Source organism: Rhinoderma darwinii, chromosome 3 (genome assembly GCF_050947455.1).
Source record: "Rhinoderma darwinii isolate aRhiDar2 chromosome 3, aRhiDar2.hap1, whole genome shotgun sequence".
NCBI lineage: Eukaryota > Metazoa > Chordata > Amphibia > Anura > Rhinodermatidae > Rhinoderma > Rhinoderma darwinii.
This window is the reverse complement of record NC_134689.1, coordinates 244134338-244147706: the sequence shown is the minus strand read 5'-3', so window position 1 is coordinate 244147706 and position 13369 is coordinate 244134338. Positions and strand designations below refer to the sequence as shown.

The following is a 13369-nucleotide window of genomic DNA, read 5'->3' as shown; positions in this document are numbered from 1 at the left end:
AAAACTCCCTGTTTTCTTCTACCAGTTTAACCCCTTAGATGCGGCGCTCAATAGCGAGCACAGCATCAAAGTGGTTTCGGAGAGAGGGAAGGGGCTCCCTCTCTCACCCCACTGGCACCCTGCTATGAGATCGCAGGGTGCCAGTGTCTTCTATGGCAGCCGGGGGCCTAATAAAGGCCACCAGGTCTGCCTGTAGTGGATGCCTGTCCATGGTAAACGGACAGGCAGTAATACACTGCAATAGAGAAGTATTGCAGTGTATTCTAAAAGCGATCGGACGATAGCATAGTAAAGTCCCCTAGTGGGACTGGTAAAAAAAAAGTTTCATAAAGTTATTAATAAATTAAGTGAAAAAAAATTAAAAACCCACTTTTTCCACTTACAAAATGCTTTATTATGGTAAAAAAAAAATGACACATATTTGGTATCGTTGTTTCTGTAACGACCGCAACTATAAAGCTATTATGATATTTAACCTGCTCGGCGAACGCTATAAAAAACAATGCCAGAATTGCTGTTTTCTCTTCATCCTGCCATCAAAAAAATGTGATTTAAAAAGTCGCATGTACTCCAAAATGGTACCGATTTAAAAAGAAACTACAAGTCGTCCCGCAAAAAAAAAACCCTCCTAGAGCTGCATCGGCGGAAAAATAAAGTTATGGCTCTTCAAATGTGGAGACTCAAACATATTTTTAAAAATGTTTTTACTGTGTAATAGCTGAATAAAGTTATGTTATTTATACCTTTATGGTAAACGGCGTAAATTAAAGACTCAAAAAAAGTGGCGATATTGCTGTTTTTGTTTTTTTTTTTTGTTTTTTTCTATTACACCCCAAAAAAGTTAATAAACGTTCATCAATAAATTATATGTACCCCAAAATGGTGCTATTGAAAAATACAACTTGTCCCACAAAAAACAAGACCTTATACAGCTATGTCGATGGAAAAATAAAAAAGTTATAGCTCTTGGAATGCGACGATAGAAAAACGTAAAAAAAATAGCCTTGTCATTAAGGTTTATAATAGGCTGGTCATTAAGGGGTCACTAAAATGGCAATACTTATTTTAGATATCATACCCTTTGCCTAGTTAGCTGACCAATTCCTCTTCCCAGTAAACCTCTACCCCAGTTCATCTTATAAGTGTCACCTCATATTTAAGAGTAATTGTCACCAACTTTTGGGTGTTTAATTCGTATTAATTTATGATCTATTCCAATAGGACATCCAGTTACTAGAAAATGGTAAGAGAGATGTAAAAAAAATAAAAGGTATCGTGTAACTTTTACTTTAGGAGCGAGTAGTCTCAATCACAGGCCGACTCTTTAGACTCATAGGCTGGAGCTGTAGCGAGTGAGTGCTCTGACCAATCAGATTTTGTGTAGCTCAGCAGAATATCTGAAGTCATATGATCAACCAATCAGCTGTTAAATCCTGTATTTTAGTAGGACTGGACAAGGATGCAGCCATTAATGAATTTTCATCAACGGACCTTTTGTAAAAGGGGTATTCCAGCCATGGCCAGTGATGGCATATCCCTAGAATATAAACTTCCCAAAAAATTTTAAGCTGGCGATATACATAAAATAAATGATGCCGGATTCCACCCACTTCATCAGGATCTGCAGACAATCTCTTATGTACGGGAGAAGCAGAAACGAGAATCGGGCATGATTTCAGGACACCTGATCTATTGTTCTTGGCTGATTCAAACATTAATGTCAGGGGAGATTACTGACTCTAAAACAAAAATTCAAGCTGGCAATTTATAAAGTCCACTTGGGGAAATCTCTAAATGAAAAATCTCCATTTGGTACATTTTGCATTATAGAAAGTTTGTCTATTGCAGGAAGCTTTGCCAAGTGATTCTGCCCCTGGAGCGCCGCAGGAGAAGAAGGAACCACATACAGTGGCAGATCAGCAACTGCTGGAACTACAGGAGAGGTGGGTGATTTCTGGGTTTTCTTATTGGCACATTTAAGATGTATAGGAGATCCAAAGGATGATTCTGGAAGCTGCTTGAAGTCATACAGATAATATATTATTTATACACAGGTATTTGGAAGTAAAGCAGCAGAATACTGAGCAAGAACAAGTGAGGTCTGTTCTGGAGCAACAGCTGAGAGAGGAACGTCAAAGATCTGACACTAGGGTTCAGGAACTAGAAGAAAATCTGAGCAGGTGAGTACAAAACTGATAAGAAATCTTGTAGGGAATCTCTCGTGTATTAATTATATTAGAATGTACAAGGTAATTTATGTGTGATTTTCGTAAAACGTAGCTTTTTTTTAATTTTTTTAATTTTTTTAAAACTGGACGGCAATATTAAATGTACACACATCCTTTTATTGCATGGGCAGTACAGCAGAGTGTATCCGCTTTATAATCGTCAATAGTCTATTCGGATATGTTCACACTCGCATATTAATTTGGAGAATTTCTGTGATTAAAAACATCCACTCCATACATCTGAGTGTTTCATGTACGTGGATTTTTGCAAGCCTCATTCGGATGAATAGGACAGTCACAGAAATGTCTGCAACAAATCTACCACATACAAACTTACCTTTAAAATCTCCAGGAAAAGATGGAGTACACAAAGGAGTATCACCAGCCTTGCTGTAATGCACCTGCGCGCCCAGTGCGTCTTGATTGGAGTACTCTCCAGTTTTTCTGATTGGTTAGTTCACATGCCAATATCACCAGACTGGGGCTTGTCTCCTTTCAGATAAGTCTATTGGCTCCATATGCGGGCACACCCATTCGTTTGAATACCCGAGGTTTTAAAGGAAGGGAAACTCTAGCGCGCCGTCATTCGCCCTATCAATCCCCTGAGGACGCTACGTTTGTAGCGAAACGTGGGGGGGGGGGCTGTCTCGGTTTTAATTTCATTGTTAGGCTAGCATTACATATGGAATCTAATAGCTACCTAGTGGTTAGCTCAGCGGTCTGCAGCCGCTGGCCGATGCGCTTTGCATTCAGTCACTACAACTATTCACTTAAGGGCGGATTTACACGAACGTGTAATACGTCCAAGCAACGCGCGTGTTTTTCACGCACGTCGCACAGACCTATTCTAGTCTATGGGGCAGTGCAGACCGTCAGTGATTTTTGCGCAGCGTGAGTCCGCTGAGTAAAACTCACGACAGGTCCTATATTTCTGCGTTTTTCGCACATCACACGGAAGCACTTCCGTGGGACACGCGTTATTCGAGCAACAGCAGTCAAAAGTATGAATGAAAACAATGTTTACAAACATCCAAACAGAGTGTCATAATGAAAATCACGCAGCCGCACATTCTATGTGATGACACACACCGCTGATAAGTGCCTTTTGCGCACGCAAAATGCCGCGTTTTTTGCGTGCGCAAAACGCACACTCATGTAAATCCGCCCTAAATGTTGTAGCAACGTACGCTGACTCAACACGCTTTGCAAGCCAACATTGGCTAATTTTTACTCTATATTGTGTGTCCCTTTGGATATTTAATTTATGTTAATAAAAGTTATATTTTATGTCTTTACTTTATTATTCAAGTAGTTGGTAATCAGGGTTTCATTGTGCCCCAGGCATATTAGTAGTTTTTGATTCATTCATATACCTGCCAACTACCAGGGTCCTTCTAGTTTTTCATTGTTTCCACTGTTTTGACACCAAGACCTCTTCAAACCTGACATGGTGCCTAAAATATATTCTAATAAAAAGAAGGTCCCAAAATCCTCCTAGGTGCTCCTTTGCTTCTGAGGCTGGAGTTTCAGTCCATTACCGCACTAGGGCCACATGTGGGATATTTCTATTTTTGTACATTTCAGCTCAATTTTGCTTTAATTATTGCAAATTTTGTTTTGAATACTTTTGAGGGTGCAGTTTTTTTTAAAATAGGGTGTTTTATAGGGGTTTCTAGTATACAGGCCCCTCTAAGCCACTTCAGAACTGAACTGGTCTCTAAAAAAAAAAAAAAAAAAAGGCGCTTGAAATGTTCTAGGCCTTGTAACATCCTAGAGAAATAAAAGGACGTTCAAATAAATTATGCCAACATAAAGAAGACCTAGAGGATATGTTAATTAGTAACTATTTTGTTTGGCATTACTCTGTCTTACAAGCAAATGCTTTTAAATTTAGAAAAATTCAAATGTTTCCAAATTTCCTCTAAATGTAGGTGTTTTTCAGAAACACTGAATATATCGACCAAATTTTACCACTAACCTAAAGTACAAAGTGTCACGAGTAAACATTCTCCGAATTGCTTGGATTAATAAAAGCATTCCAAATTTACTACCACATAAAATGTCAGATTTGAAGAAATTGGCCTGGTCTTTAAGGCAAAACAGGCCGCGTCCTAAAGGGGTTAAGCCATCAATACAACATGTACATTGTTTGGTTAATCGGAAAATGTATAGATGCCTTTAAAACATCAATTCTGTAGCCACAATGTACCACTTGTACAGCCCCTGAACTGTAGTTTAGAGGGCTTTTGACTATTCCCATGGTCCTTCTGGAAAGGACGTGCTGGCAATCCATGAGAAGAGCTTTGTCGGATGTTAGCTTTCCTGATTGACAGGGCTCTCTTTCTGAAGCACTGCCTCCATATCCTTTTTAGAACAAACTCAACCCCCCCCCCCCCCATCCCCATCCAAACTCCAGTTCTAGTTATTGTCTTTCAAACCTTTTTTTTTTCCCATGTCACTGTCTCCCAACAGTGGCGTAAGGTTTTGTTTGTATTTCTAGTTTTTTTTTATTTTTGGGTGGACTCCGACATAGTAATAGTTATGGTTCGGAGGCCTATATCTGTATCCACACAACTTTATATCTTAAGTTGTTTTACTATTTTTGTCTGGTAGGCTTAGTTCACTTGACTGGTCAGCTTCTCAGGAATCTTCACCACATGAGCTATCGTTGCTGATCGAAACCCATGGAACTACAAGTGTCAAGGTAAGTTCTAGAAGCTCCCACTTTTATACTGGCCTACCATTGCCATCTCCTTCCAAAGACTGCATGGTTATATATTTCCTAGTTTAATAGGTTATTGTCCATTTACTTACTTTCCTTTTAATTAGGTTTACTTAACCCGTTAGTGACCACCATACGCCTTTTCACGGCGGCCACTAATGTGCTTTATTCTGATGCATAAGCATTTTCACGGCGCTGCATCAGAATAAATAAACCGAGCAGGGAGCCGTTAAATCTCCCTTCTCTCAGCTACCAGATGTAGCTGAGGGCTGGTGGCATACCCGATCGAACGGGTGAGATAGATATCCGTATCGATCTCGCCCGTTTAACCCCTCAGATGCGGTGCTCAATAGCGAGCACTGCATCTGAGTGGTTTTAGAGAGAGGTGGGAAGCTCCCTCTCATCCCACTGACACCCGCCGATAAAATCGCCGAGTGTCTGAGTCTTCTATGGCAGCCGGGGGCCTAATAAAGGCCCCCAGGTCTGCCTGTAGTGAATGCCTGCTAGGTCATGCCAGAGGCATGTCCTAGCAGATGCCTATCCGTTATAAATGGACAGGCAGTAATACACTGCAATACAAAAGTATTGCAATGTATTATAAAACCGTTCAGATGATCACATATTAAAGTCCCCTAGTGGGACTAGTAAAACGACCCCAACTATAAAGCTATTATATTATTTATCCCACACGGTGAACACCGTAAAAAATAAAATAACAGCAATTTTTCCATTGTTTTTTTATCTGTGATTCCTGCCTTAAACAAAATGTGATAAAAAGTGATCAAAAAATCACATCTACTCCAAAATGGTAGCAATAAAAACTACAAGTCGTCCCACAAAAAAAAAGCCCTCATACAACTGCATCAGCGGAACAATAAAAAAGTTATGGCTCTTCAAATATTTTTACTGTGTAAAAGTAGTAAAACATACACAATATATACAAACTTGGTATTGTTGCAATCGTAACAACCCGCTGAATAAAGTTATTGTGTTATTTATACCACCCGGTAAACGGCGTAGATTTAGGACGCAAGAGTGGCAACATCTCTGGGTTTTTTTCTATTCCCCCCCCCCCAAAAGTTAATAAAAGTTAATCAATAAATTATATGTACCCCAAAATGGTGCTATTAAAAAAATACTTCTCCCACAAAAACAAGACCTTATACAGCTATGTCGACGCAAAAAATAAAAAAAGTTATAGCTCTTGGAATACGATGATTGAAAAACGTAAAAAATAGCTTGGTCATTAAGGTTAACATAGGCTGGTCATTAAAGGGTTAAAGAGTACCAGTCACATCTCCTGACACGTCTGTTTTAGTAAATACTTGTATTTCCCATAAAATAACACTTCTGGGGTGTCTTTTCTTAGAACTGTGTTGTGCCGTTACTCTGCTATTCTTCCTGTAAAAGTTATGAATAAATTTAAAGCTGGGTGTTACCTGAGTGGTCACTGTCTGAGACTATGTAGGGACATGCCCCTTTGACAAGGGAATAGTAATACCCAGTTGTCAATTTATTCATATGTTTCTAGGAGGAATAACCGATGCAGTGGCGTAACTACCGCTGTAGCAGCCATAGCGGCTGCACGGGCCTAAGGCCCCTCCCCCCCCCCCCATTGCCGGAGGCTCCGCTAGCGGCCGCTATGGCTGCTACAGCGCGACGCTACTGAACACTACGGCAGAGCAGGGAGGGATCTCCCCGCTCTGCCATTAAAGGGGTTGTTCCTACAAAACCCATGTATCCCCTATCAACAGGATAGGGGATACATGTGTGATCACTGGGACACCCAGCGATAAGGAGAACGGGGGACCGAAAGTCCCTCGAAGTTCCCCATGAGAAACCTTGGACTTCCGGGGTCTGTGTCCGGCAGCTCCATAGAAATAAATGGTGCAGCGGTCGCGCTTGTGCGCATGCGTGACCAGCGCTCCTTTCATTTGTATTGAGCTGCCGGGCGCAGACCCTGGTAGTCCGAGGTTTCTCATGGAGAACTTTGGGGGACTTTCGGTCCCCCGTTCTCCTTATCGCTGTGGGTCCCAGCGATCACACATGTATCTCCTATCCTGATGTATAGGCGATACATGTCTTTTGTGGGACAAACCATAGGCTACAGGCCGTTTTTTTTTTGTTTGTTTTTGGGGGGGGGGTTGGGGCGGTATGACTATCTACAGGAGGGGGCTGTATGGCGATTTATACAGGGAGGGGGCTGTGTGGCGCAGTCTACAGAGGGTGCTGTATGGCAAAATCTGCAGGGAGGCACTATCTCCAAGGGGGGGTTGTGTGGCACCCAGAGGAGGGAGGTCCCCAGTCAAAAGCTTGCTATGGGGCCCAGTCTTTCCTAGTTACGCCCCTGAACAGAGGAACGGCAAAACGCAGAGTTATACAAAAAGGTGCTCCAGAATTGTTAATTTATGGTGAAGATAATAATTTTTATAGACATGTCAGGAGATGTGTTCTAGCTAACAGAATCATTGTCAGTTAAAGGGTTTTTTTTCATCGACATCCACGTCATATCCTAAACAGTAGGGGTTCCAAATGCTGGTACCTGGTCCCGCTTTCTTCGCGGAGAAGTGGCCGTAAGTTCACTCTACATAGTATCCCCCGCTTGCTTGGCTGTTTACTTATCTGCTATTCACTATAATAGAGAGTGGCAATGTATGTTCCTTCACCACTGCTAAGGACGGCATCCGAGCAGAAGAATGTGAGGGTGGAGTAAATAGCAGGCAAATCTGAAATTCAGATTTTGGTCGGAGTTTAAAATGCTTCTAGGATAGCATCTTCTTACATCTTATTGTTTTATACCTGTATTGTAAATTAAGAGGAAAAAGTTTAATTAAAATTACATTAAGAAAATAACCAAAGATCTAGTGACATATTGACTAAGGGTATGTTCACACGGCTTCGCAAAATACGTCTGAAAATACGGAGCTGTTTTTAGGCGAAAACAGCTCCTGATTTTCAGACGTTTTTGTAGCAACACGTGTTTTTCGCGCTGTATTTTACGGACGTAATTGGAGCTGTTTTTCAGTGGAATCCATGAAAAACGTCCCAAGAAGTGACATGCACTTCTTTTTCGCGGGCGTCTTTTCACGGGCCGTATTTTGACAGCAACGCGTAAAATTACACCTCGTGGGAACAGAACATCGTAAAACCCATTGAAAGCAATGGGCAGATGTTTGTAGGCGTAATGGAGCCGTTTTTTCATGCGTAATTCGAGACGTAAAACGCCCGAATTACATCTGAAAACAGTGCGTGTGAACATACCCTTCTTTCCTTTAGGTCCACGGCATTCTTCTTGTTTGCCCTTCCCTTATTCTTTTACTATGCATACTTTGCTAAATTTGAAAGAAAATGAGAATTTATATAGTAATACATACTCATTTTGCGGTACTTTTTGCCATGTGGCTCTTTTTTAATAATTCCTTCTCTTAATTTCTACAGACTCGGAGCTCGTCGTTACGGAGATTTCTTAGATTTCTCTTCTGTTCTCGCACCAAGGCGCCCCTACTCTTTTCAGTTTACCTGTTACTGATCCATGTACTGTTGTTGCTGTGTTTTACGGGACACCTGTGAGAGCATATGCCTCCGAATGATAACCGGAGTGTTCGCACCTGCATCAGATCAGGAAATGAACTGAAGCCACAATAAGTGCCAATCAATAAAGCTGTTCTGTGACATGGCTGGAACCATTCAGGGCATGACGGTACTGGATCAGGGCTACAGCCCATGAAAGAAACGCTTATCAGTATGAGCACAGGAGGCAGGACACAAGTGTTCTCTATGACATGTTACCTCTCGGCAAGACCGCACCACTTGAATGCTCTGAAGAAAAAGCTCCTGGGAACTGTTGAAATGTAATCCTACCCAGTTCACCTTTGATGCCTTCTCCGCAACCCAAAGCCTGACTTTTAGCTCCATGTGATTTTTCAGAAATGATCTTTAATCTCTTGGGTATTGAAATGTAATTCTGATAAATCGAGAAAGTATATGTGCATCTCTCTGTAAATACATTTTTACTAAGATTGTCAAATATATATATGCTCCCCCCCCCCCCCCAGCAATCTTAGAGGACAAATATATTTATTATAATTAATGCACAAAGACCGAGATCTTTCATTCCTGTTCATGTTCTGTATTGATTACTTTATGCAAAACAGCACACAAGGTTTTATTTGTTTTGTTTTTCCTTTTTTATCTACAGATTCACCTCTGGAGTTTGTTTCTCGTTAGGCCCCATGCACACGACAGCAAAAAACCTCCGTTTTTGCGGACCGCAATTGCGGCCCGCAAAATGGAGCCATTCACTTTCATTGAACACTGACACCTTTCCGTAGCACTACGGAAGGGTGTCAGTGCCGTGGAAATGTTCCGGGAATTATGGAACATGTCCGTTCTTTCGCATTTTGCGGGCCGTGCTCCCATACTTTGTATGGGAGCACAGCCCGAAAATGCGGCTGTCAGCGGTCGGCCGTGCCCGCAATCGCAGGCCGTGATTGCGGGCACGGTCGTGTGCATGGGGCCTTACTCGACACTCCTCCGAAGAGATGTGACGTTGCCCATGGCAATGCACCAGGGATACTCTTCATTGCTTGTGTCTGGTGGCAGGACACTGCTCACATTACAAAGGAGTGTACCCCGCAATATCTGCTGAGAAGATCTCAGACATCATGTGACCTAGTTGTCATTCATGTCCGTCCTGGCTCATCTGTGCCGTGTACAGGGCACTGCCGGGGGAAGCGTGTTGGTTAATAGGAGTACAGGCTGAGTGTCTTTCTAACTCACATTACTAAAATTAATCTATTTTTTATTCGTATCCAACCCTTTTTTAAGGGGGTTATTCCATGAAGAATGTTTTATAGTTAAATCCAGACCCAAATTCTGAACAATCTTGTTTATTTTTTAAACTTACTATACAAATAGTTTATATTACCAGAAAAGATGTGAGGATAGCGCCACCTCCTGTTACTCTTCAATAGGCTTTGTGTGTCCACCTCCGTACACGTGTGGAGGTGGACACGCATGCTCCGTCTTACTTCTCTCTCCACTCCACTGGGTATGCGGAGGGATCTCTGGTGTGGTGAGTCGGCTGCTTATGGTTATGTCTTTTCATATCAGCGACTGCTTCGCCCTCAGACACAGAAGTGCAGTCTTCTGCAGGTTTCCATCTGTAATTGGAGCTTCTCTATAAAAAGTATCATGTATAAAATTAACCCTCAAAGTAAAATTGTTCTGTCTAGAGGTTGGTGTCTGTCGACCACCCCAACAAGGGCATTTAGAAAGCCGTTTAACTCCACCGGAACTCACAATTTGGGAATATTTGATCTGCAGCTTCATTTATATTGTGTGACTACCAAATATTTGTCATCTGGAAGATACAAACCCTCTATCTGACTTTTTAAAATGCAAAACCAGTAAAATATGTGTAAAGGAGGCATTTTTTTATTCCACTGCGCCTCGTATCAAAATTGTATAAGTTTTCATGGTCGCTATGGTCAACAATCAGAACTTTTACTCTACAAAAATCTTCTCAAAAATATAAGGTGGATTCTGATTGGTTATTTACAAGGCCACTTTTTTGTGGAACTTCTTTTATAATGAGGCCCAATGTATTTTTACCCTAATGCAACTTCTTTCTATGGACTTTAACCTAAACAACATATACCTTTATGGTTCTTGGTGCACTTTAGACGAGCCACTGTCTGTTTATGGGAAAGAACTGAATGTCATTGTAGCACCGTATACATGAACGTGGCATCGAAGGTGTATAATATGATGTTTACATGTGGTGTACTGCGTATATACTGTGTTCATGATTGCCACGTTCTTCATTCACTTGCACATTCTCTTCAACTAAAGGCGCCGACTAAGATTAAAAACAAGGGGCTGTTTTTTTTTTTTTTGTTTTTACCAGAAACTGCACCATTCTTGTCCATACAGTAGGTTGTGTCCAGCCTCACTCAAGTGAATCGGGTCGCAATACCAGACACATTTAATGGACGAGTAGCAGAGGTGGGGGGGGGGCAAAGTTTTGGTTTTTTTTGTGGGGTATTTTAATGCATTGCTTGACAACCTCTTTTAATTGTGCATCTGGTTTTATTTTGCTTTGTTTTTCAAGTTGGTTTGATGTTTGATTATTCTTTGTCAGGGTTCTTTTGCACGGCCATAATTAGGTCAGTATTTTGGTCAGTATTTGTAAGCCAAAACCAGTTGTGGAACCTACATGGAGAACAAGTATCCTGGAAAGATTTGTACCTCTTCCATGTTTTGATTCCCAAATACTGATACAAAATACTTACAAAAAGGGCTTGTCTCCACGTAACGGAATTGCTGCGTATTTTGTCGCATCCGAAATTGCGGACGGAAAATACTGAGCAGAATACAGTAACAGCAAAGTGGGTGTGAATGAACAAATCTCATCCACAGGCAAAATTTCAGTCCACAAATGAATCTGCGGTGCAGATATTTAGTTCTGCAGCGTGTCAATTCCTGCATGCGGAAAGTGGACTGAATTCCTGCGTTTTTCATGTCACCTTACACAAAATCCGCACTTGTTTTCTACAGTAAAAAACGCAGAAAATGTTGCGGATTGTCTGCTAGTTTTAGCGGAAAGCTGCTACGTGTGGACAAGCACAAATACTGGTGTGTGAAAGCGGCCTTATGCTGCACACATAGGGGTTCATTTATCTAGACTAGCTTTTTCATACATCTAAAAAGCGCTAGCGTAAGATGCGCCTAACTTATTAAGAGGCGCACGTCTCTTTTATAAATTTGTTGTATCTTCTGCTGTCCGTGCACCAGAAAGGGGTAAATTTCCTCTATAATTTTACGCCAGATTTTGGAGTAAATTATTGTGAATTTGTCAGGCTGCAGGTGACCTTCCCCCTTAGGCTAAGCCCCACCTACTTTTAAAAGTGATGGAGGTGGCGTAAAACATCAAGTTGCAGGTTATTGCACAAATCTGGCGTGTGCCGTAATTTTTAAGCATTTTACGCCATAATACTGGCGTATAGCCATTGATAAATTTGCCCCATAATTTTTTTTTTTTATTATTCTAGTCCGCTTGCCTTAAGCCAAGAGTGTGCAGTGAATTGCTTTTCCCTTTTAACAACACTACTTCTTTTTAGGTTATTCATACTTGTTTGTATATGACACGAAGGACAATACTGATAAACTGATGTATTAAAAGGGTGTTCTGCACAGGTAACAGCCACTTGGTTGAGGCGACTCGATACCATTGTATATAAGATACAAAAATACTGTACAGCTATGATATCATTCCTCTGTTTAAAAACCAAACTGTAATGTGTGCGTAATATGGAGTAAAATTCCTTCTAATCCGGCATCCAGAAGTGACTTGGTCTGGTACAAACTATCCTTTCTGTACTTTTTTTTTTTTTAATTTTACATTTGTATTTTTTTTTTTTAAACTTTTTTTTTTTTCTCTTTGTCAATCTGGCACATATTGGGTCACGTTGACACCAGATTAAAGGAATCTTACTCTTTTTATAATTATACACACATAACCCCTTATTCCGTTATGTATGGGATTTCTCTTCTGGAACTAGGATCGGATGAGCGTATAATTAATTGCTGTGATTATAGCACAACCATGTCCCAATTTGAATAATGAATAAAGATTATTTTTTTAATGAAACAGTTGGGTGACTCGTAGATAAGGTAAAAATATATATATATATTAGAAAATGCAAAGCCTACAAGTATAATAAATGAAGACATTATTTTTAATAAGAAAATGTAAAGATAAAGGCAGATTACCTGAGCATTTGGGAAAAAAATAATACTTTTTAATTTTTTTTTCTTGATACGCTGGCATTCACGTCTTAATCCGGCTATTTGGATGAGCTGAGGGTGTATTAAGGGCATGACCACACATGGCGGAATTCCTCCGCAACTGTCCGCATCGATGCCGCACAGAATCTGCGTTGCAGATTCTGCAGCGGATCTGCACAAAATGTGCAGTACATTGATGCGGACTAGCTGCTGCGGACTGCGGGAAAAGTGCTTCCCTTCTCCCTATCAGTGCAGGATAGAGAGAAGGGACAGCACTTTCCCTAGTGAAAGTAAACGATTTTCATACTTACCGGCCGTTGTCTTGGTGACGCGTCCCTCTTTCGGCATCCAGCCCGACCTCCCTGGATGACGCGCCAGTCCATGTGACCGCTGCAGCCTGTGCTTGGCCTGTGATTGGCTGCAGCCGTCACTTACACTGAAACGTCATCCTGGGAGGCCGGACTGGAGACAGACGAAGGGAGTTCTCGGTAAGTATGAACTTATATGTTTTTTTACAGATACATGTATATTGGGATCGGTAGTCACTGTCCCGGGTGCAGAAACAGTTACTGCCGATCGCTTAACTCTTTCAGCACCCTGGACAGTGACTATTTACAGACGTCTCCTAGCA

General features: G+C 41.2%; 1 protein-coding gene across 1 annotated transcript in view; it reads left to right on the top strand.

Annotated features, from left to right (window-relative positions):
• GOLGB1 (golgin B1) overlaps nucleotides 1–12601 on the top strand; it is a 49653-nt gene extending 37052 nt beyond the window's left edge. Inside the window, exons 13-16 of the mRNA XM_075857623.1 lie at nucleotides 1849–1943; nucleotides 2055–2180; nucleotides 4842–4932; nucleotides 8389–12601. Coding sequence (XP_075713738.1) covers nucleotides 1849–1943; nucleotides 2055–2180; nucleotides 4842–4932; nucleotides 8389–8520 — 444 coding nt within the window. The 3' untranslated portion in view covers nucleotides 8521–12601. The remainder of the gene's footprint in view (nucleotides 1–1848; nucleotides 1944–2054; nucleotides 2181–4841; nucleotides 4933–8388) is intronic.
• Nucleotides 12602–13369: the final 768 nt, after the last annotated feature.